This window comes from Nothoprocta perdicaria, unplaced genomic scaffold (assembly GCF_003342845.1).
Source record: "Nothoprocta perdicaria isolate Ctin4 unplaced genomic scaffold, notPer1 scaffold_71, whole genome shotgun sequence".
In the NCBI taxonomy this organism is placed as follows: Eukaryota; Metazoa; Chordata; class Aves; order Tinamiformes; family Tinamidae; genus Nothoprocta; species Nothoprocta perdicaria.
This window is the reverse complement of record NW_020455988.1, coordinates 970,564-995,447: the sequence shown is the minus strand read 5'-3', so window position 1 is coordinate 995,447 and position 24,884 is coordinate 970,564. Positions and strand designations below refer to the sequence as shown.

The following is a 24,884-nucleotide window of genomic DNA, read 5'->3' as shown; positions in this document are numbered from 1 at the left end:
TACTATAACAACAAGAGTGGTGCTCTGTGAAGAACTCTAATGCATCAGCATCCATCTCAACACAGAGAGCAGGTTACTTTTATTATTGAAAGTGCTGATGTGAATAACATAGAAAGGTTTCTCAACGTTTCCTGCTTTGCTGAATGGTATGTCACATTGTCACATCACACTGCTACATGATCTGTAATGAAATCTCATAAAGCACGTGTGCATGGAGACAGACTTAAGGATACGAAGAGTAATTTAATGCTGAATTATCTGGCTTTGGACAGCCTAAATCTCAACCTTCTGGATGCTTTAACATCTTGCATAAATGCAAGAAGTAGCATTCAGAACTGACAACTAGCACCAGCCACAGGAATGAAACATCATCGTCTGTGAAGACAGACAATAAAAGATTACCACTGTACGTGGAAAAAATGGGTACCAATCGAGATATTTCATCTGTTTTTAACTCTTTCTGATATTATCCTTAATATGCAAATAAATCAACTGCCTCTTCCATAAGCATTTACCCATGTTTCATTATGTTGCACTTTTATTAATAAGCTGCAGTGTGCAGGTTTGCAAGGATAAAGCTATTTTCTAAGTACATGCTCCAATGTGAAACATCTGTCTCTTATTTACTGGCAYGGTTTAAGTCACTAAACTGCTGATTCTTTACTCTGTACTCTTTCCTCTTCCCAGTCCCATAGTGGCCTATTCGACAGTTTGCCAACTATTTACAACGTAGTCTAAATGTTCTTCTCTAGTTTCCATTCCATCAATAAGCCATGATACTACTCAAAATGCGAAAATTTCTGATGCTTTACATGTAAGGAAATGTCTGCTGATCTCTTTTCAGTTCAGACAAGATTAATATTAAGCAAGTGAACTTCTCCAGACTCCGAGGTAGCCAGTTCACTCAGGCAAGGAATGGTTCTGTGTTACCATATCCCAAACRTAATGCTATTGTTCCATGGCTGAGTTGCATTCCCATTGTAAGTCCCATTTTTCAGGGTTTGCAGCTCATCCATAACTGGCCATTAAAGTTGTCAGCCCAGCAATGCATATTATTCCAAGACTTCGTTAGAAAATTGGCCTAGCTTTCCTTTTTTTTTTTTTTTTTTTAAGAACTTAAGTATAAAAAAAGATTTTAGATGTGGGCTGTGAAAATCTCGACAGATCGCAATGCCCTCAGCAAAAATATCACGGGTACTTTGACGCATATTCTCTCAGCAAGTAAAATGGCACAGACTGAAACATAGAACATGAATTGAGGTTAACTGAATATCTTTTTGCATCTTGTGAGCCAAACATGCTCTGTTCCTGGCCTTCCAACTCTTATTAGAGACACTGTCTATACTTAGCTTTCCCACACAAAGCCCCATTTGGTCTGCATGTTGGACTTGATCTCTCAGCTTCTTCATTTGGTTTAGTTTTGCTCAATTTGGAAGGCAGAAAAGAGCTCTGCTAAAAGGTCTGTACACCTCCAAGGAATGCAACAGAGATTCCACATAGCGGTGGAATATACACAAATAYACACAAATATACACAAATAAACATAGCAGTTCAGGGCTTTGTGATTATTTGCAATTCTGAGTCTCATCTGCTACCTAGCTATATTTACTTGTGAATCTGCTCCTCCATTGAGCAAAACGAATGGGAAGAATTACCAGGAGGAGATACTCTTCCTTATAGCCACCAAAGAAATTCTCCTGCTGGCAAAGTCTTCAGTTCCAGTATCCCTAGAGCTGTGTAAAGCCTCAATATAAGAAACGTGAGCCATGTTTTTGGATGTCCTTTGTCCCTGCTAGCTCTCAGACCATGTGTCTTCAGACAGATTTCTCTAAGTGCTTAATTGTCTGCTGAACTCCTCAAGTGTGGAAGAGTTAGCTCACTGTCCCCTGAGCTTCTCTGAGCTCCTCTGCTGTCACAGAAATACTCTTTCAGATAACATGAATGTGGCAAGTTGTGTACCATGCTATTGAACAAGATGTGCATTCCTCCCTCGACTTAACTCTGTCCCGTGATTTGACCACTGGGTTACAAATCTGTCAGGGCTAGGACCCGCCTTTTGATTTCTTTGTAAAATGCCCTGAACGTTTATCATGAAGTGAAGCAATTGGCAAAGACTGATAACTGATAGCCTGAGCAATGGTTTTTGCAAATCAAAATTTAAGGAAATTCAAGTAGAATTCCACTAGAGATTGTCACCTGTTACCATACAGTTCAAAGCTGATGTAGAGAAATCTAGTGAAAACATAAGACTACTGGAGTACTTGAATATGTCATTCATAGGGAGTTTGTGCAATTCTACTCCAGCAGTTTACATGTTTCCAGTTTACTAACACAGTACACAATTCCCAGTGTGTTTACCAATGCCATTGGAAATGTCTGCTGTCCCCAGAATCTTCTCTGTCAACGAGTCAAAAGTTGCTGCCCATGTAGCAGGCAAAATGTTCCACGGATCTCGTTGTGAGCAATCCCATATATTAACTTCTGGCACCACTGCTTTTCGTTTATGCTAAAATACTGAGCAGCACACTGCTGCTCTGGAGAGGGTAGATCTGTCACTTCTGCTGCAGGAGCAATAACCTTCAAAAAAGGGGCAGGACAGCCAGCTGAGGCAGCTAGGATTTAGCTGCCACAGCTAAATCTGACAGGGATCATGAACCAGAGACCTCAATTTCATCTACTTTATTCACTCACGCAGTATTAACTCATTCCTATCATCTTTTAGTGCTTTGGCTAACATATGTGGATATCATATTGCCTATTCCTTAGCAAAGCTTGCTTCAGACTRCAGTTGGAGAGAATTCAGAGAAAAGCAACAAAATGAGCTTGTCACTAACTCTTCTGGTAAAGACATGCCCAGGAACTAGCCACAATCAGGCTGGGATCTTGTAGAGAGGTACCAGTGCCCCCCTGCCTCACATGCATGAGTAAATCACATTTCCTTAAGAAAACGCAAATACACACTAGAAAACTGAAGCTTTCCCCTAACRTATCCTTTTTACTTGTTCAGTTTCTGAACTCTTAAGTTTTATTTCTTTTTGGAATGCCTCTGCTAATGTAAAGGAAATTAAATATCAACATTTCTTTCAGCACTTTTTAATCATGTGCTTTGTGGCTAGAACTTATGCTGGTAGTAAATGCATGTTAAATCTTGAGCAGATTACARTACAGCTCTGGGATTTCAAGAAACTAAAAGAAAATAACCAGTCATTGTCCCACTATTGTTTTACAACTACCTGCAGTGTTGGGGAACAGAAAAAAATAATACTGATTCATGTGTTTCTGTGATTTATTCTTGATGCAAGAATGAGCTAACAATTTGAAATCTAAATTAAATTTGATGTAAATAAAAATAATTAAAAAGAAACAGATTTTTTTATCTAAGAAAGGTAGAAGTCGTCTACTAGAACGAAATGAAGGAAATTGCATTCTCTTTAAAGCCATCTCATTCCTACCCTTACAAACCTAATGCAGATTGCTGCCCTGAGTGAGCTCATCTACCTTGGATACAAGAAATAGGTGGCTGCTTCTAACAGGTCAAAAATTCTTTGAATGTGTTTTGCCCTTATTTAACTATAAAAATGAGCAGTCAGTAACCCACCTTTGAAGACAAATGGTGAAGGAAATTCAGATCTGATATTTAGTGGATGCAAAATATACCACAGTAGATCCTTACATAATCAGAAGCTAGAAGAAAGGTGAAAAGCAACTGATAAGAGAAGTTATACATGGGTCTGGAAGACTAATTTATTTTAAGACAACATTGTATGTGGTTTTCTTGCAAAGATCTCCCACTCTTATGGAACAAAGTTATTATTTTTTCACATGCACTACTGTAAAAATATTTAGTGCCGATAACACTGTTTTCTCACAAACACCTATTTTGTCATCAATTTACAACTGAGGTGCAATTTCTATCAGTATTGAACTCCTCACATTCTACTAGAGAGTACTCTTCTGTCTGTGAGTGCCTAGGATGGCGCTAGCACCTACTTGACTACAATATATTAATATATACCATCCATTACCACAAGACTTATTCTAAGTTTCTTTGTGTATGTGCTTATTCTCCTCAGTTATGATTTCAATGCCGGCACCAAATGCCAGCTGTCTAACTCTCATCCTTTCCATCACAGKATTCCTTTAATATAGACTTCCCATGCAGCACTACAGGAAAGGACGGGTAATCCTCCCAACACTTAATACTAATGCCTCTGCATAACACACATCACAAGACTAGGAGTCCACCTTTGCTGGAASACCTGGTGGAAGACACAGTTTACATTTCCATTTCCGGATGTAATCTATTAAAGCGAGTAACATTTGATGTAATGGTAAAACTCTTAATGGCCCCTGGAAACTAACCCTGCTATGCTCCCAACTCTGCCCTGCGAGAGGAGCCCCAAAAGAGAGGAGCTCATGGCCAGCTGCTTAGCTTTACTGAGTTGGGCTCCTGGAAGCCAAGGCACGGCCCAGGAGCACTGGAGCTGGCAGAGCAGTACGTGCCACCTCCGCAGCTGGGACTGGGGCAATGTGCGGTCACTGCCCTCTGAGAGCCCCACTCTGAAAGGTTTGGGCTTGATCATCTTGAAGGAAGGTCTTTTCCAACCATAATGATTCTATGATTCTATAAAGTGGTGTCTTGGCCACAAATACACATTCCCCACATCATGCCTGAGCCCCCAGTGAGGTGGGGGCAAACTTCACTTAAAACGTTCAGCTAGGCCAGAGTGCCCCTCTGCTCTACAGTTTGATACACCAGTGTAGTAAAAATCACCCTGCAGTTTTGCTTGAATTCAGTGTTGCTCTGTCATCGCAAAAGGTGACCAGCTCCCAAATATAAAGCAGAAGCCTAAATATCTTCTGAAAATATATTTTTCTTTCCACTGCAACTAACATACACTGCCTTCCTGCTATGCACAGCCAAAATATGTTTTTGATTCATTATGAGTCTGAATCAACATAGCTTTGCCTAGCTAATTTCTGGAGTATAAAGAATCCAGTAAGAAGGGTTCATAGAGCATGGGAGTCATTTACTTTCAAGCATAAGGTCATAAACAAGCTTTATGCCATCTAGTTCACCTTATTTCCTCATTTATAGCTGAATCCTTCCTCATAAGAAAATGTAGAGGGGACTTTTCTACCATATTTGTGGCGAAACCACAATAAATGCGACAGGATATCCCACTCAAAGCAGAGATCCAAGCGGGGAATGGTATAAATTGCCAGCAAAAGCAGAACGATTTCAGGGTGGTCTACTTAAAACTAACTTCTCTGTTGATTACTTTGCTCATGGCCAAGATTTTTTTTAAGAAGTACCTTTAAAGTTAGTTTGAAAGGTCATACTTAGGAACAGGCTCAAAATACATAAAGTCTGTGCTCCAACATCTCAGTCACTGGTTTAATTATGAAGGAAGAGGCTACTTACTCATCAGCCTGAACTGTAAAATCTTGACCTTTGATTTTCAACCAACTGCTCTGTAGTCTCTGTGTCATCAACAGTGCTTTAGTTATTCCCTCAAGAACAGGAATAAAACACTGCATACAAAAGGCATAGGAGTGAATGGAGACATGAAGCTATTTTCCACAGAATGGCCAATCCAAGTGCAAGTGGCCAAGATTCTCACTTTTTAGATACCTGCCTGCCAAGACAAGAGTGCCTATTTCAACCTTAAAAAACTCTTGTGGAGGGCATTCACTTTACTTTGTGCTATCATGTTCTTGAGGGACCTTGCCAGGAAGCAAGTGCATGGAATTAGATAGCAAAGGAGAGACCGAAGGAGCTGAAACACAAGTGGTGGGATCGCAGTGGGGTAGCACTGAGGAAGCTGGCACAGAACCAGAGAACTGTTTGTGGTAACAGAGGAGAGAATTACTACAAACCCTCATCCTCATTCCACGAGAGCAGTTGTTAGCCGTTAACTACATGCAGACTATAAAAGGAGAATGAGAACTGGCCACCTTCAGCCATAAGAAGAATGAATAAAATGCATTAGGTCTCCTGCATATGAAGAATCAGAAACTTATACAAATAAACTATTTCTGCAACAGGCACAGTGCCAGCAGCAACAGTCTGAGCTGCTAGTCTGCTCTGACAGCAATGAGAAATGGCAGCTACTCAGAAGACATCACCTTAAAATAATAACAGCAAAAAAGCACCCCAAATCTGCAAATGGAGCTCACTGTCTGGCTTTTTTAGGAACAGAAATACTTTGGCCATAGATAGATTAGTTTCTGGTTTTGGCTTTTGAGTAATTGAAGAAATCATGCAGTGATTTAAGAGCAGAGAGTGGATCATCCATCCATACACGGCTTGGCTGTGCTAGCCTAGCTTATTGCTCTTATCTCATCTCTCTTGATTTTAAAAACACTAATTGTCAACACAGCAGGGCACATGCAGAAAACCAGAGGGTCAAATTCTGCAATTCTTATGCAAGGATAAGTCTGCAGTTGCTCATGTGCATGAACGGTCATTATAAAACTGATATGAAACTGATCTGACCCAGTCTGGGGATTCTCAAGGCAATTAAAGAGATACAGAAGCAGAACTTTCATTAATTCTAACCRCATTTTTAAGTCCAGATTCCTCCTCTTTCTGGGGAAATGTATATATCTATATCTGTGTATGGAAAATAAAGAAGAGAGCTCCTATAWATTCACACACACTGAGCCGAACTTTGCAGTGGGAAGCAGGAGCAGCTAAAGTAAACAGTGGAGAACGGGCGAGCAGGGAAGAATGGATTTGACCAAAGCCTCCAATTAACTGTTCTAATTCCTTCCTTCCTCTTATATTTTATTTCATTCCTCCAATCAGCCTATATATTTTTCTTCTGCAAGCTAATCACCAGGGAAAAACATACTTTTTAGAAATGTTTAAGTACTGCTGGCATTCTCCTATTACACAAAAGAAAAGTGTCCAAGCTCTGCTCCAGGAAGCTCCTGATGGCTCTGAGCGCTGAAAACACCAAGATTTGCACATTAAAGGGGTTCCCATTTCTCCCATGCTAGCTTTGAAATTAATTAAATTAAAAAAAGCTTCATATAAAAGTTGACCTGTTCTCAAGAGGAGCACTGTTGGTATCAACCACTATCTTTAGTATCTTTCTCACTCTCTGTGACTCAATCAAAATTCTTGTTCAGCTGAGTATGTCACCCATTTTGAAACTCCTAGGAGCACTGTTAATCCTCCTTCCAAAGGAGGGTATGCATTTAAGATTATCTTTTGTAAGAATTCACTGTGAAATGCTCAGAAGCAGCCAAGGGACTTTTCAGGCTTGACACTTGCGGATCAAATATCCTATGATTTGTTTGGTGGGACCGTTCTGAATGTTGTCCTGCCATTTACGGATCAAATCAAAACATTTCATCATAACTTCTCACGTGCAAAGCTCCTGCCATTTCCTCCTTCAAATCCCTCCTTAAATGCACTTCTTTTGAAAGGCTTCCAATGTTCTGCTGTTCACCAATAACAACTGCACCCACTTTATGCTAAAATGATATCAATGACTTCTGCCTCAACTAGACTTTGTACTCCCTGTAGCATGACCCTTTYTTCTACCTGTTTGCAAAGTATATATGTGTTTTAATATTATCCCTTTATTCCACCTCCAAAGCAGTGAGAAACTGAAACAATGCAGGAGCAAGTTTTGATGGCAGGACCTCCTGTCCTTTCATTACAAGTTTATGTTCCTGCCTTCCCCCTTCGAAGCACCACAGACCTACAGCTGGCTTACTGGCAAGGCTGACCTGGAACTATGCTGTAACATCTCATTACAGCTGACCCACGCCAAAATATCAAATGTACCATGCGATGCATGTGCCCCTTGCTCCGTATCAGTTTCATCTTCCCTGCACTGTCAGTCTCCCACTCCCCACATACCCCCTACCTCTCTTGTASCGCTGCTGTGGCCGCAGGCTGATGCCCTGTTCCCACTGCTTCTGCTGCCCTGCCAGGCAGCCGTGCCTGCCCAGCAGCCAGCAAGGGCGGCAAGTGCAGCAGCAGCAGCAGCYTCCTAAAGAGCAGGACAACCTGTGGCCAGAGAAGATGCTTCCCCTGAACTGGAAGCTAAGAAAATGTCAGGTTACCACAGTGTGCACAGTGTGGTATGTCCATGGGAGGAGAGGGTGTCCATAAAAGCACTGGGAGTTGAGTTTGCCTGGGAATCGAGCTCTTATTTTGTATTGTATTCTGGGCATTAAATTCCATGTATTTAGGTACCTAAATAAATGGCCCATTTTTCAGCAAGGCTTAGAACTGCATTTACTAAATATGGAAATAGGGTATCTAAAAATAACCATACAACTACGAAGATGTTAGGCTTATTCTATAAAATGGGGGCAAGAGAACTATACCAACTTGTATTCCAACAACTATCCCTTTTCCCACTCACCCCCAAAAGTACTCCAAACAAAACAAAACAAAGCAAAACAAAAACAAAACACTTTCCAAAAATCCCAGAGTTGATTGAGCATGTGAAAAAAGGCACTCAGAAAAGATTGCTGGTGTTCAGTGGGCTCCCTGCAGATGAATAGCCATTTAGGTTGCCAAAGGACAATAAAAATCCTACTTTTTTTTTTTTTTTTTACTGATTTTCACATTCTTTTTATGGCACAAATCATAACAAGACAGCAGAAGACAATAATATCTGATGGCAATTGAACAACTCAAGCACTCATGGAACCCAGAATCACCACAAAGAGTGATAAAGCTGTAAAGTATCTGGAGTTTTGCTACAGCAACAAGCAAATATAAACACATAAATGGAGTTTGCATTCATATTTTTGAAGGAAGTCCTTCAACACAGCTTCAGAGAAAGCTTTTCCAACACCTTGGTTTCAAACTGGAATCACCATTAAACCTATCAGATTTCTGTCTAGACATAGAAAATATCATTACTTGAATTCCCAGGAGTATTTCTAATTTCTCTGTTTAATTATGTCCCTGATTTTTAATTTCAGTTTATCCTGGAAGCTTTTGACAACATATGTTTAAATATTATCAAGCAGGCTAAACCCTTCCACATACAGAAGCACAGATCTTATTGTTACCACAATCCCAGAAGTCAATATTCTAGATTAGAGAAGCAAATTCCAGGTTTAGTCATTTATTTAAAAGGTGCAGCCTTTTTTATAGTGCTAAAGYAGTCCCCACAAAGTACTGAAAACTGTGAGTTAGTGTTTCATTCACAGTCCTGTACATATTCCTTTCTCAAGTTTCTTCTCTAAATGTCCACAAAAATATATGCCTTGGGGTTCAGTGTGTTTTGAAATATTTCTTCCTCTTTCCCCCTTCTCCCCCCCCCCCCCCCCCCCCGCCTCCGCTACTAGTATTCAGTGTATTCTATGTACAGCAGCATCTCCTAGTGGCCATATCACCTCTGCTCAGCAGGAAATGAACGTAACTTCTTAACAAGTGATAGAATTTGTTTTCTGTGTTTAATTATATTTCCTTACATTGCAGTTCGTGGAATAAGAAGGATTCCGACAGGATCAGAACTGGTCCTGATGATAAAGAGCACTGCCGCTTGAGGTACCAGGCTCTGGCAGGGTGAGGTTTACTGGGGATCTGGGATTGGCCGTAATCCTTCCCACCAGCTGCAGAAAGGCAAATTGAAAGTATTCAAACGAGCTTCTCCGAGGCTCTGTTGTGGGAAGGGTTTCTCCCTGTCCCAAATTAGGTATCAAGWCTAATTTTCCTCTAATTTACACCAGTGGATTGCTACTGACTTTCTAATCTGTATCAGCACAAATAGAAAAAAAAAAAAAGTATCTTCTTACTTTACAAGCAGTTAAGAATGAAGAGCCTATTCTCTGCCTTATCTGGAAAAGAATGCATGTATGAAATTGTATGGATATACAATGGATAACTTCTAGATAGTCAGCAAAGTAATTTACAAGGAAATTTGGGAATATTTCAATACTCTCAGGGGAAGGTCAAAGAGATCTACAGCATTTCAGCACCCTAAATGTAGCACAGACTATAGACACTATAGCATTTAAGCCCTAATCTTTAGATAGCAGTCTGGAATAAAGTTCATCAGCGTGACCATGACAAAGTACAATGTTTTCACTAGCCAAAGAACAGGCTGAATCCTCGGAGCTGCTGAACATCTACTGAATTCCCTGTGGCCAATGCCAGCTCTGGGCACAGCACAAAAGGCCCATATTCAAGAGACTGTCACTATTAAAGGCAGCTTAAGTTTAGCTCCGCTTTAAGTCAGAAGTAAGTGTCAGGCATACGCTTTGGCATTTTCCTGAATCGTCAGGTCCATTATTTTGGAAAAAAACTTGCTACTGAATTAATTCCTAATATCAGTCATTATATCCATGTTTAAATTGCCCTGATCCATAACTGTTTAAAAGTCCATTATGGTTTTCTCTGCAGTCTGCTGAAAAACTTTAAAACAGACCAAGTATTCAATCCACGGTGGTAAAAACTTAACAAAGAAATAATATCTAACTTGTGATCTAACAATCTGATCTCATATTGTTTCCTGTTCTCTGCATAGATAAAGGGGAGCACTCAGCTTCTTTTGGTTTGTATGGGTTAGATCTGCGCTCCACTAGAATTTCTTTGGCAAGGGTAACATCCTACCACAGTAACAAAACCAGCATTATTTATTTATTGAGCACTCTCTGTGTGAATGACATTTACAGCACACTGAGGGAGACATGGGCTCCCAAGGGGTTTGCAGCCTGGAAAAACATGACAGTTTAGAGCCACTGGCCAGACAATAAGAGCCAAATATGTGAACTTCAAACAATTCACCGTTTACATTTAAATGTTGATATTAGCCAGATTAATATAGAAAGGCTTAGCAGACAGACAATATTTTCAGGAAACTTAAAGCTAGGCAGAAAATGAAGAGAAAATACTGTTCTCAGTGCACTAAAGTAGCACTTAAAGTTGCTGCTCCTAAATGGGTAGAAATCAGAAATTTCATYGAAATGATTGCATATCTCCACAGTCAGAAGTGGAAATTAAAGGTGTGTGAGAATTTAGCTGCTCCTCACGTCCAGAACCAGCAGCTTCCTCCTCATTTCCCATTCCACTCCTCTGCAAAAACCCTCTCCTATCTCACAATGAGTGACACTGAGCAATATAAAGCTGACTATACTGTCCTTGCATCACCCGAATTTACCTCAGGCAGGGTTATCCCATGCTAAATTTTTAAATTGATTCTCTTCTTTTTTCATCAAGGAAGCCCAAAAGATACTGTAATCCATAGTGAACAGGTTTATCTTTGACTGTGTCAGGTAGTAGGAGGAGGCCATTGCAGATACTAAAGTGTTTCTGCAATCAGTCTTCTCTAAACTCCTGGACAACTAGGCCAATAAAGACATCTATCTACTATTAGTAACTAGTGCCACTTGTGACACTGCTTCAATACATACATCACTTCAGATATGGCATATGCCATTGATTCTCCTGTTATTTCATTGCCATGTAATGCTGGAATATCATCCACCACTTCTGACAAGCCATAAACTAATGGAAAAAACAACATGAAAATGCCAGTAAATCACACATATCTTAAATTCATAAACTAAATTATGAACTTAAATTATTTTTAAATGTAATATTTTTGCCTGGCATTTCTTGAAAAATGGTGCTTTTTCTAGCTAGCACCACTGACACATTGAATGTGAATCTTAGGGATGGCTTCATGTCCAAAGTCAGCAGAATGGCTCTTAGCTATGGCTCCTGCAAGTGGGGAATGTGTACGCCTGCTGCTTTTTCCTCCTTCAGGTGGCAAATAATTTGTGTTCTGTGTGTCTGATCAGCTGTCTTTATGGATTTACTTACTCAAGAAGAAGTAAAATAGTATCTTTGAGCACAGGCTTCTTAGCTGCCAAAGAAGACAGGCCTCATATCTCTCATTTATCTACTACAAACCTATTTAAGTGTTTTGGTTCTGCAACACAACCCAGCCATATACAGCAAACACACTGTGCAACAAGACCAACAGAAGCTGTAACAATTGTGGGAGGCCAAAGCCTGAAGCTTTGCCTAAGGAAGCAAAGTTTAACCCCTGTTGCCCTGTTCAAGTTTAGCCTGTAGCTTGTGTTGCTGCTTCTTGAACAACCACAGGCTCTCAGTGGTGAATGAGCTCCCAGTTTGACAGGCTGCAGATCACATAGAGTTGACTCCTATAAAATTAATCCTCAGACTTATTAAAAAAAAAGCTGGAGGAATAGTGCCTGTGCAGCTGATTTTTCTGTATCAGTATTCTACCCTTGTAAAGTACACAGGAACACCTCTGAATTAATGCTTTAAATTCTTTAGCTAGAAGGCATTTAAATACAAGGTGAAATTTGGGCATGTGCCTCTGAAACAGAATATTTGCTTAGTAAGAATATTAGAACCAAAAAAAAAAGATTTAATCTTCTGTTCAAAATAAAAGACAACAACATTGTTTGAGTCAGCTTGATAGAAAAACAAAAGGCTTTGGGGCACCAAGAGAAAAAAAGGAGGCTGATGGGAGCTAAATTCAAATGAATCATTTAGTTACATTTCAGGTCCTGCGAGTCCTTTCCTCACCTTTCTTATTTTATATTTGACAGCTGTCAGAAGTGTCAAATTAAATACTTTTGAAACCGAAAATATTGACTCAGATCAGCAAACRGTGTCAATCCACAGCTGCTTTCTTTTCACGTAATAAATAATTTGTCAGCAGATGTTCCTCTACTTCTACAATTATTCCAGAATTGGTATCTCAGTTACAACTAAAGCAAGCACATAGAGGTCCAAGGAGCTCCATGCAAATTTCTGAGGGGAAAACTCAGTTTATAAGAAAAGACAAGAATGTGGGTTTGTAGCTCTGTACTAAACATTTTTCAAAAACCTGCTGCAAGATAGTTCTCCAGATGATTCTCAGAGTAATTTCACTCAAGTGGTAAACAGGCAGCGCAGAGGGAAAGAAAAGCCAGAGCTAGAGAGGCCTCTCACTGCAAGCTAAGAAGTGTCAGTACCTGGCTGCCCTCATTTAGCATCTACAGAAAGATAGCTAATCTTGTGGAATAATGCCACAGATTATGCTACTTGTTCTTTCATAAACAAAGCACTTCCCTTAGTCCTTGCAGGTGCAATCTGCTTCTGCACTATTTCCAGTGCAAGTTGAAACCATGTATTACAGTTTGATCTTAAATGACAGCAAAGATCTACTCTCATTTCTTTTTAAAGCAAAAGCATAAAAACAAAAGTAAGTTGATCTTTCCGTATGAAAACTTACATTTAATATTAGAACAAGTATTTAGCAGTAGGCACTTTACTATTCTAAAGGAATCACCAACTTGTATTTTTATTACTTAATGCTGCAGTGCTAGTAAGCATGCTTCACAGAGGTTCTGGATACAGTGCTTCCTGGGATGGAATAAGGCAAGGAAGGGACTGTCTTTSGTTTCTGCAGGACTGTCAATGTGACAGTACAGCAGGGGATTAGTGAAATAGATATCCTAAAAAACAGAAATACTATTTAAGACACATTTTCACGTGTTTGTTCCACATTGCTCTTTTAGAAGTAATGTCAAGGTCAGCTTTTGGGGCAAGCAGCACATCTGGAGCCCCAGTACAAAAAGCAACAGGTTAGATGAGTCATTGTTCCATTTTAATGGAAAATCTATAAAATATCAGACTGCCAGAGTCTAATGGATTTTTCAAGGATTTCTTAGTTTTACAGGTGTTATTAAAATTACCAGAAAAATATAAACTTAAAAAAGAAAAACTTAAGTTCAGCCCTTTTGGATCATGGCACAGTTATACTTCCATAGGTAAACTGCAGCACATTGGCTGTAAAAATTCCCCTGCCTCTCTTACTTCTGTTTAGTTGTCCTCTACAGTCACACAAAAGTGTCTGTTCGGAACTTCCCTTTGTACAAAATGTCTTGAAAATATTTAGATCTCTGGATATAAGTCTGCTTACTTGCAAGTTCTCCCTAAACCATGGCTTGCTTGGTGATTTTTAAGTACTAATACTGTAGTTTGAAATAGGCAGCTGATGAAACCACCCAAGAGTATTACAAATATAGATATAGATGTTTATCTACACTGAATACTCAAGGGACTTACCAGACACAATTGCCCATCACCAGCATCTGCTTAAATTATTTATTTTATTCTTCAAGATTTGAAGAGATATAATAGAAATTACAGACTATAAACATAGAAGAGACTCCTTCATATGTTATAAGATGGGACAAATGCTCTGACTCAGTCTGTCTAAGACACAGAAGCCATAATGTTTAGGTATATGCAGCATTTATGAACCATAGCAGTTCGCAGAGTTCACAGCCRAGCTCCAGGCGAGAACTGAATCATTCTCCTATGGCATTTACAGTGATCCTACATTGATGACAGTGAGACTGCTGTGGCTAAGGCTGTCAAAGATGACTGCAGCATTGGCTGGTAATGACAGTGACAATCCCCTTATTCTGTAGTTTGCATAGGGACTAATATAGACAATGTCTGTATAGAATGTACAYGTATAAGGCTTTTCTCACACCTGGAGAAACCACAGTGCTGCTTTCTGGGTCTTTACCATTACCGGTATTAATACCCCATAAAAACAAGATCAAAATTGAACAGTTTCACCTGGTGCACACAACTTGAATTCTTGTTGCATGCTTTGGTAAGACAGACAGAAACCCTGCTTATTGACAATCCAAAGAACTCCTCTGGGGTCCCTGAACAACCTCAGAGAAGTAAGTGGCCAGATAACCACACTCCCTCTCTGCTTGTAAGCCATGCCTAGTGACAAATCTAGGTGGAAGAGGCATAAACTGCTGAAGAAAGAAGCTTGGGAGAGTCCAAAGAGATTCTTTGCTTGCATGCCATCAGACAATGAAAGGATGAGTGGCATTGCCTGAATAATAAAGGAAATAAACCAAGCGAAAAGGAAACCGTGCCTGTGTAGGAAAGCTGTGCTGCATCACAGTCCAATTTTTTTGTGTGTTAGGTTTGCATCTGTGACAAATATACATATAWATTTTTTTAAGGGAGTATGACCACCCTGGCTCTCTTACACTAATTATGCAGCTATAAATGAAGTACAGCACAGACCTCACTCAGCAGATCCAGCGAATTCTCCTTCAGTCACATGCACAGGTTATTCAAGCAGCAGCATCCTGTATAGTGGCATCAAGATTTTGATTTGTCTTCCTCATCCTGGAAAAGTTATGGTACAGTGATTAGAGGCAACATAGCGAAATGCAATTATSGGAATATAATTTGTAAAAATATAATTCTGTGAAAAAAAAGAAACTTTATTATTCTGCACTAAAGCTGCCCATGTCCTGTGTTGARAGCAGTAGGGTAATTAGAAATCTATTACTGAACTAAGGTGACCCACAGCTGTATTTTGTTGAGGTAGATTATAAAAGCACCTCATTATGACATTCTGCTTCTGAAAGACTGTATGCCAGACCTGAGGGGTTTTAGCTTAGTTATATTAAAGCTCAAATCACTTCTAAGTCATTTTAAATTTTGCTCCCAGATTTTCTTCCTTGTGAAATCAGAGGGATGAGTTTTTATTTCATACTGCTAGTAGAAAGTAACAAACATAAGACTAATGGAAGTGCTGAAAATTAACTTGCACTCTCTAAGTTTGGACATTTAATGCCCCTCTTATCAGGTTACAGGTAATGAGATTCACTTTCAATATTTTGCTTCCCCAAGCCCAAATCAGAGTGACCTTTTGGTGTCAGTGCAAAATCTCCTCCACCAAAAGTCAAAATAACATTTTGTAATTAAAATTCACCAGCTGGCAAACCTCATCTGTGAGATGAGGAAGAATTCTTCCTCATCTGTGACAAGGAACGTACTGAAAAAAAAACAGAATTACTTGGGGTAATTAGTAAAATAGTTTATGTCTGTGGAATCTACTCCTAGACATAGCATTTTGCAGACTGGTACATAATGATTGATGCATGTCTGTTATTTTAAAACAATTGTCTGACAGAATAAAGGATAAAATAGTTCTGCGTATGGTCATACGCACATCTGAGAGACTTTAGAGCTATGCAAGGGAACCAGGCATATTAGGGAATACAATCACTGAATGGTACAATTTAGATTTTTTTTTTAATTTGGCACATGTGGCCACAAGCATTGTAGCCTTTTTGCTCATTCCTAAGACTGTAAAGAATTTGCAATTACTGGAAGCATTTTAATAGATTTGGTGGAAGAAATGGTCTAGGTGAGCCAGCTCATGAGCTGTGCTTTGCATTACAGTGTTAACTGCACACAGAGTTAACAATCAGTTCTTGCTAATACATTTTGATTCATTATAAATGAGGAACACAAAATTAATGGATATGAGTTTACAGTGTATTTCCATTAGAGGCTTGTGTTCTAGTTGCCAACATATTGGTGTTTTCTAAGAAACCACCGTGTAATTGTTGCTTGTAGAAAATAATTCATTAAGCTATGTGAAAGGTTTTATAAAAGCATTCAAATCAATGGAAAAAAATCCCAGTTGCCTCTTCTTGCTTTTAGCACAAGGATATTTTAGAATGTGGAAGTCTCCAAATACATCAGATTAAACTTTATCATCCATGTGTATTCTATATATATTTGCCCTGGTGGCCAAGAAGGCCAACGGGATCCTGGGGTGCATTAAGAAGAGCGTCTCCARCAGGTCGAGGGAGGTGATCGTCCCCCTCTACTCAGCCCTGGTGAGGCCACATCTGGAGACTGTGTCCAGTTCTGGGCTCCCCAGGACAAGAGGGATGTGGAGCTGCTGGRGAGAGTCCAGCGCAGGGCTATGAGGATGATCAGGGGCCTGGAACATCTGCCMTRTGAGCAAAGGCTGAGRGAGCTGGGCCTGTTCAGCCTGGAGAAGAGGAGGCTGAGGGGGKACCTGATCAGCGTGTATAAATACCTCAAGGGAGGCAGTGAGGAGGAGGAGGGGGCRGCCTCTTTTCAGTGATGGCCAGCGATAGGACTAGAGGAAAYGGCCACAAGCTGAGGCACCAAAAGTTCCACAGGAACTTRAGRAARCAYTTYTTSACWGTGAGGGTGACAGAGCMCTGGAACAGRCTGCCCAGAGAGGTTGTGGAGTCTCCTTCTTTGGAGATCTTTAAAACCCACTTGGATRCWGCCCTGTGCCCCGTGCTCTAGGTGACCCTGCGTGWGCAGGGGGGTTGGACTCGATGACCTCTGAGGTCCCTTCCAACCTTCGGCATTCTATGATTCTATGATTCTATGATGATTCTATAGTGTCTCTAATATTTGTCAGTTATTACTGAAACTGTGGTTTCACTTTTTTTTTCACCTGCCATTTACATTCCTGCTTATGTTTGAAATACTAATTACAGATAACATGGTATTTTTCACAGATTGCAATGTAACATGTACATTTAAAGTCTCATTGTAAAATTAAGGAGTTATAGATTATAAAATCATAGAATCATTAAGGGTGGGAGGGTCCTTTAGAGATCATCTAGTCCAAACTCCCCGTACAGGCAGAGTCACCTACAGCATCCTACACAATGATTTTGGAAAGGAAAATCCTTTGTTAAAATCTAGATTCTTACATGGTGCATGCTGTGMAAAACAATCATAGTGTTTTACTGCCTTAACAGAGTGGCTTTTCTTAATAGCTCCTCTTAACTTATTTGAGTTTATTATTTCTTGCCTTAGCTTACAGGGACATGAATAACAAATTACTCCCTTCAGAGAAGGGTCCACAGTCCACCAAAGGAACAACAAATGTCTACGCAAGATCCCTCTCCACAGTATGATAAGGTGGGCAGGCTCAGAAACCCTCAGATACAGAAGTTTCCCCTATATTTAGAGATAGCTTGCATACTTTGAACACATAACAGGCACAGTTAGAGCTGGACCATATGCTCACCATATGAGGAAAGCCACACATTTAATGCCAGGAAGATGCATAATTACTAACAGAAAAATGTGTCATACACACAKGGATAATGCACAAGTATATATAAATACATAAAACAAGTGATGCTGACTCAGTGTCTTTGGATGTGGTCTGGAAGATRGTCGCTGTGACCACCAGTGTGCATTACTGTGCTTTGCGATGCCTTACGGAGGGAAATAAAAGTAGCTGAACCATGGATGTAGCCTTGAGGGCCACCTGAGTGCAAAGCAGATGGCAGGTGGCGGATATGCAAACACTCAAAACGGACCGGGCTCAGCGTGTGGTTGCCAGACAGAACCGAGTCAAGAGGGGAACAGAACTGGATCCTTCCAGCAGCCATCAGCAGAGGCTCCACAATGCTCCTCTTTCCGTATGGGGAAGATGAAGGGAGTACCCCATTCGGAGCCGGGAAAACCTGGCTCTGCTAGCCAAGGCCTAGCCGTGCCTCACACAGGCTGTTTGGCCCAGACACGGAGTATTTACCTGGGGAAAGGGGGAATAGCGCCTCATATCGCCTCACCGCGACTCTCCCACCCGCACAGGGAGGGCGCGTTACCTATGTAGTTCCCGAAGGTGTGTATATAAACATATATATAKGTGCATATAGGTATATTCCCGATTCCCGGGACGTCGCGGCCGCCCTCACCTCCCGCCCGCCCGGCGCTCCCGGCAGGCGCCGCTAGGGGCCGCTGTGGGCGGCGGCGCAGCCGTTAACGGCCGCCGGCGCTCGCGCCTACCCGAGCCGGAGCCGGAGCCGCGCGGGGTTGCCGCGCGCTAGGCCGCGCCGCCGCACGCACACGGAGTTCCCTTCCTGCCGGCGCCAGGCCGGGCGGCAGCAGCGGCAGCAGCCGGAGGAGAACAAGGAGGAGGAGGAGCGGCCACGGGCGCCGTGAGGAAGCCGCAGCCAGGAGCCATGTCTGCGCCCGCCGGCATGCCGCCGCGGCCCTCGGCCGGCGCCGCTGCCGCCGTCTACGCGGGCGGCCCCGTGGAGGCCGCGGCGCCGCAGCCCGCCGCGCTCCGCCGCCACAACGGTGAGGGGCGGCGGGAGGCCGGGGCGGGGGGACGGGGAAAGGGCGGGGGGGAGAGGAGACAGGGGGGCTCCGGCCTCCCTGCCCGCGGCGGCGGCGGCCGGACCCGCGGCGCCGGTTACCCTCTGCTCCCCGGGGCCGCTCGGAGCCCGGGTAACTTCGGAGAGTGCGTAATCTCCCCCAGCCTGGCGCGCCATTTGTGGGTTTTTTTTTTTTTTTTTTTTTGGCCTTTTTTTTCTTAGTTTATTTTTTAGGTTTTTATTTTATTTCATTTTGTTACTTTCCTCCGGTAATAACGGGCCAGAAGATTTTTCAGGGGCCCTCTCGCTTGGGCACTGCTTTCCGGTAAAGCCCCGCGGATGCGAGGCGCTTGGAGGCCTCGCTGTGCGCGCCGTGTCCTCCGGGAGACGAGAGCGCTGTTTGTGAAGTTGGGCGAAGTGGGTGGCGGGCGCCGGGGCCGCGCAGGCAGGGCTGCAGCGGGGCCGCTCCCGGCGCCGGGCCCCGGGAGTCGGGCTCGCTGCTGCCCGCGGTCTGGGAACTGCAGAATAGCCACTTGGCTTTGCACGTTCCACCCTCTTGAAGGCTCGTGAGGATATACTGAAACTAAATGCGCTGGGAATTGCAATTGGTGAGGTGTAGCTTCAGCTCCCTGTTACTGCAGTTACTTTTCAGTGTACTTGTATCATGTCTGTGCCCCCTGTAGCGTTCCCGGGGTGTTCGAGTTAGGCCTCTGGGTTGCATTGAGCGGTAGCTTGTGTCCTGGAGGCCTCTGTTTCATGCTCTGCTGTTGTGTGCTTTACAAGGAGCAGCGGGCACCGTCAGGACCCGCACGCCTCGAGTTTTGCCTTATCCATGGGGGTGGTCGTTGGCCACTTACATGTCTATAAAATAGCTTTGGAGCCGGTTTGCAGACAATATGGGAGGCACTGGCATAAGCAAAAGGGAAGGTAAGTAGAGGGTGGCTTTTAGGGAGAGGCTAGTGCTTCAGCTGTGTGCCACAAATGCTAGGATTGTAATACAGAGGATGAAATCATTCATGAAATACTGATATAAATGTTTTTTAATAAAAAGCAGTATATTTTCAAGGCACCAGGAACCGGGAACTTACTTCACAGAAATAAATAAAAAATAAAATCATGCATTCTCATTCTGTTTTTAACTGAATCGTACATACATTATAAGCAGCTCTTATTAGTTGAACCATTGGTTCCTTGGTACCTGTAGTTTGTGCACTGGTGTTACAATATGTTTTAAAYTTTGTGGAAGATCTATTTCCTCCCCCTCATATGGATTTTTTTATGTGTTTTGAGAGATTCATACAGCATTCAGTAATAGTCTTGTGTTTTTCCTGAACACCTTGCTTTGCTAAGTATCAAACTCTTTAGCTTAACATTGTCTTACAGTAATATATATATATATATATAAAAATATGGTTGTTTTGGTGTTTGTTTGTTTTTTTTTTTAGTCTAGAAAACTCTGAATTTCTCATTTGATGTGATTTAGCAAGTAGCACACCAAAACTTTAGAACAATGTAACTGTCGTCTTTACCAATTTGTAAAGTTTTAATGTAAGATTTGGGACTTTTTTTCTTTTCTTTTAAAATAGAAGGAACTATAAATAGGAATACTACCAGAAAAAGACTTTAGTGGAAGTTTCCATGCTGTCAGGTAGAAACTAAATTTTACCAAGTCAACTGTCATCTCTTTTCGTGGTTAATTTTACATAAGTGTAATATAAGGTACTGCAATTGGTACAGCTGCTGCCATGTTGGTTGCAATTCACACTGAAAAGTGTGCTTTTAGCTGCACAGAATTATATATAATTTATGTGTATATTGCATTTCATAAAATGTTCCAATACAAATTTGGCTTTTGAATTTATTGGAATCTGATGAAAGAACAACTTTTTTTTTAAGAATTTAACCTTTTGTCTGTATAGTGCTTTGAAAAGGATACTTGGCTGTGTGTCTTTATTAGAATTTGCTAGTGGTTTAGTGACCAAGGTCATTTGATATTTTGGGGGAATTCAGCATTAGTATAACTTGAAGGATTTTTGGGGAAAGAAAAAAAAAAAAAAAAAAAAAGAACATCTTGTTTCGTTTTAGATTTTTTACTTTTTTCTTTTTCCTCTCTCTCAGTGCTCCTACTTTGATCTTGCCTATGCTGAAATCCAGTGTTTAAAGAAAGAAGATCTAATAGGCTTTTTTTTGATTGGAAAGTCTGAGACTTTCCAATACAGTACTCTGAACAAAGTGTTAAAAGTCTGAAAGATTGTTATTGCTGTAGTATTGAAGATAGCTTTGTATATAAATGGAGAATGGCTTATTTTCTAATGTCAGTGTATTAAAATATTGGTTATTAAATCATTGCTAAAAATGACGCATTTTTTCCCCATAACCATAAAGAATTTTAGTGATAACAATATCATACACTGAAACTTCCAGCACTGAGAGAACTGTATTAAATTCTCATCTTTCCGTGTAAGACTGCATATGTGTATGTGTATATTGCTTGCAAATGATTCTTCAGATGTCTCTTGTACCTTGTACAAGGTACTTTGTACCTTGTAGCTTTTGTAGCTGCCATTTCATTGCAAAGTTATTTAGTTTCTCAGGAAATGATACTAACTGTGATTCCTTCCATTCGTTACCTTTTTTTTCTGTGTTTTCTTGTTCTAACTTAGGGTCTGTTGGATAGTCAGTTACATTCGATGAAGGGACAGGTTCTTAAAGATACAAAATCCTGAGAAGCAAGAAATTCCTACATGCTTTATGAAAATAGGAAGTTGGGTGAATAGAGAAAGTTGGCAGTAATTCCATCACCGAAGTGCTGTGAGAGTTCAACAGTGACTCTGTTTGTGGGGTTTAAGGACGTGCAAGGACACACATCACTTCCGTAGTGCTGCTCTGCTTCTCCATCCCATAAGTGATACATAAGGGAGTAGTGGTAGGGGAATAAAGACATGCTGTAAGTTGTGGAAAGGTAACAAGTAATCAGGGCTAGGAAGGAGGATCATGTGCGCTTCACTAATTGCTATTAGTATTGGTGTAACCATTGATCAAATGTGGTGGCTCTTTTGCCAGATAAAGGGATGCTGCTTTTTGGCTACATCACGACTTCTCTTTTTAGAATCATGTAGACTCCATCCATGGAGTCTACTATCTGGCTCCTGAACCAGTTTCTGAATTATACCTTTCTGTTAGTTTATTCAGAATATTGTAGAAGAGCATATGCACTGATTTTTACAGATTAAGTCTTTTTTTTCATGTCACTTTTAGTGACAAAACTGCTTAAAGTGGTTTGTCAAGACAGTCATATTTATAGATTATTGGTCTATTTTGATACTGTTCTCTCAGACCTTCAAAAAAACAGGTCGAGAGCCTGTTAAAGTTTGCTGTAAGCATAACTTGGCTCCCCAGTCCAAAGCCATTTTCTTTAAAATGAAAAAAAAAAAAAACCCAAAACTGTGGTACCTCATGAAGCAGCTCCTACTTTTGCAAGGAAATAGTGAATCAGCAAAGAATTACTTATTCTCAGTAGTGTTAACATGTCAGTCTTTTCTGTATTTTTTCATAGCCTTACTTTTTTTTYCCCCCCCAATTGCCTTTCTGTTTTTTTGCCTGAACGGTCCAGTTTACTTGTGTTCAGTTATGACCTGCTTTTTCTCAGACTCAACTTTGTGTTGTAATTTGTGAAATGGACTTTTCAGTTTTATGCAAAACCTGTTTTATACAGTATGTYCCTTTCTAAAAGGATTCTGTTCATGTTAAAATTGCTTATGGAAGTTAATTGGAGAAAATCTGGGTGTTACCTTGAGATAATTCTAACTGCTAAATGTTGATGATATAATATGGTATCATAAATGTAAGGAGACAAATCAACGGTTAGTTTCACAGAGAGGCTGTAATTTGTGAATGGCCACATCATGTTGTGTTTCTATTCATAACATAGTAATGTAGCATGATGTAAACAGTGGGATGTGGTAGTTTGAGAGGAAATTATGCAGAGAAACGTAGATATGGTTCACAACTTACCATCAAAGGTCAGTTAATATTTACAAAAAAAAAAAAAAAAAAAAAAAAAGTAACTTTCAGTCTCCAAAAAATATCTGGTACCTGGACCCTTGGCTGCACCTGTATTCAGTCAACCTCTAGTGTTGTAAAACCAGTTGCTGAGGCAGCTGAGATCGTTTCTGTGGTATCAGCATCATTTATAACTGATAAGTATCAAGCAATAAATGGAAATTAAGAAGTGCCATGATTTCATAAAAATGAATAAAAACAAAATTCTAGATAATGCAAATAAGATTTTTTCTGGCTTGTTCGTGTGTGCTAATTATTGCAAACATACTGTTATGTGCTTTGATGATTCTGCTTTTTCCACTGATGAGAATTAACTTCAAAGATAGGGAGAAGACATGAGAAGAAACCTGTTGCTTGTTATAGTATGTACAGAGTCCACTGGAGCTGTTACTAGAAGCACCTTAATTTAATGTTATGGCTTTTGTTCATTTCAGGTCCTGTGCAGAGTCCGATGCAGTACCCTGCTGGCTATGGCTTACATCCTGCAAACTACAGTGTGCCCTCAGGACACTATTCACAAGTGCCCAATAAAGCTGTCTCTCCACATTTGGATAATCAGTAYAGAGCCAGTTATCACTCTACTTACTATTCAGCACCAGCACAAAATGTTATGATACCTCCTGTGGGTACCAACATGTTGAATACACAGGAATCGCAACAACTATACAACAAGACCTCTCCCCCGACAGCCGGCTCAGCAGAAGGACATGTTCAAGGAGCTGTATCATCTGCATCCTACTTACATACCACTGCTCAGCAGTCATATTCAGCATTTGGTAATCACTACAGCACTTCTCTCAGCTCCTCAGTTGCATCTCAGGGATTTCCCMTTAATTCTGACCATTACACTATGCCTGTTGTTTCTAGTCCTATGTATCCTACTGTTTCCTATCCTTCTGCAGCTGTTGACAGTGTGTATGGGCAGGTATGTACCTCTCAGAGCCTATCTGATGTTGGACAGTTTAAACAGACAAATGCATTTTCTAGCCAGAGTCCAGCAGTAGCTCATTCACTTCAGCAGCATCTTCCCGTGGGATATAATTCAACGTTGCCGATTATTTCACCTGCTCAGTCTGTTCAAGACAGCCTCAGCAGAAATCTTGTTGGATCGCTGGCTAAAGCAAACAACCAAATAAGTCCAGGTACAGTATTGAAACTTATGAATGTCTTTTGGAGACTGCAGAAGCCATGTGCTTCTGTTGCTTTTTGTTATTCGCTACATGAATTATGCATTGTAATTTTGACTTCTGTACTTGTTCATCCCTGAAGTTTTTCTCCTTTGTTTACCACAGTCTTTATGGTAGTAGCTAATCAATCTATTAATTGCTGAAGATTTTTCTTTTCTGACTAGAGAATTTTTAAAGTCATGATCTGAGTTGGTTCTTTTGGAAAGGATGGTTCAAAACAGTAGAAGCCTAACTATTTTGTGCAATTAGGGCTTTAAAGATTCATTTCAACTAGTCTCTGAATGAGACACACATTTACATGTTTTTAATTGATTTTGTAAACAATAAACATTTTTAGAAGGGATACAGTAGTAGAGAATGTGGTGGAGGAGTGCCAAATTGGAGGGAAGATATAGTCAGTACTTGCTAATAGCTGCAACTTCTGCTGCTTCTTGAGAAATCTATCCACAAGCCATAGAGGCAGTACTTTGTGACAGGGAATAGAAGAAGTTGAGATGTGGAAGTACATGAACATTGAGATACCTTGCCCAGAGTGTCTGCTACGAGGCAACATTCTGCAAGTAGCTTATGTAAAATAATTCCAGTTGTGATACAGGGAAGAACTTTTTTCAATTCCTTTTTGTCTGTACTGGTAATGTTTCTTATCTCCTCCATTTCTGACTTGTGAACTGTGCTAGACTAGTAGTTTCCCCTTTTATGATGGTACTG

General features: G+C 40.7%; 1 protein-coding gene across 1 annotated transcript in view; it reads left to right on the top strand.

The window, feature by feature from the left end:
* Window positions 1–23,431: 23,431 nt before the first annotated feature.
* The window catches only part of SEC24B (SEC24 homolog B, COPII coat complex component), a 31,365-nt gene continuing 29,912 nt past the window's right edge, over window positions 23,432–24,884 (top strand). Inside the window, exon 1 of the mRNA XM_026050863.1 lies at window positions 23,432–24,131. Coding sequence (XP_025906648.1) covers window positions 23,441–24,131 — 691 coding nt within the window. The 5' untranslated portion in view covers window positions 23,432–23,440. The remainder of the gene's footprint in view (window positions 24,132–24,884) is intronic.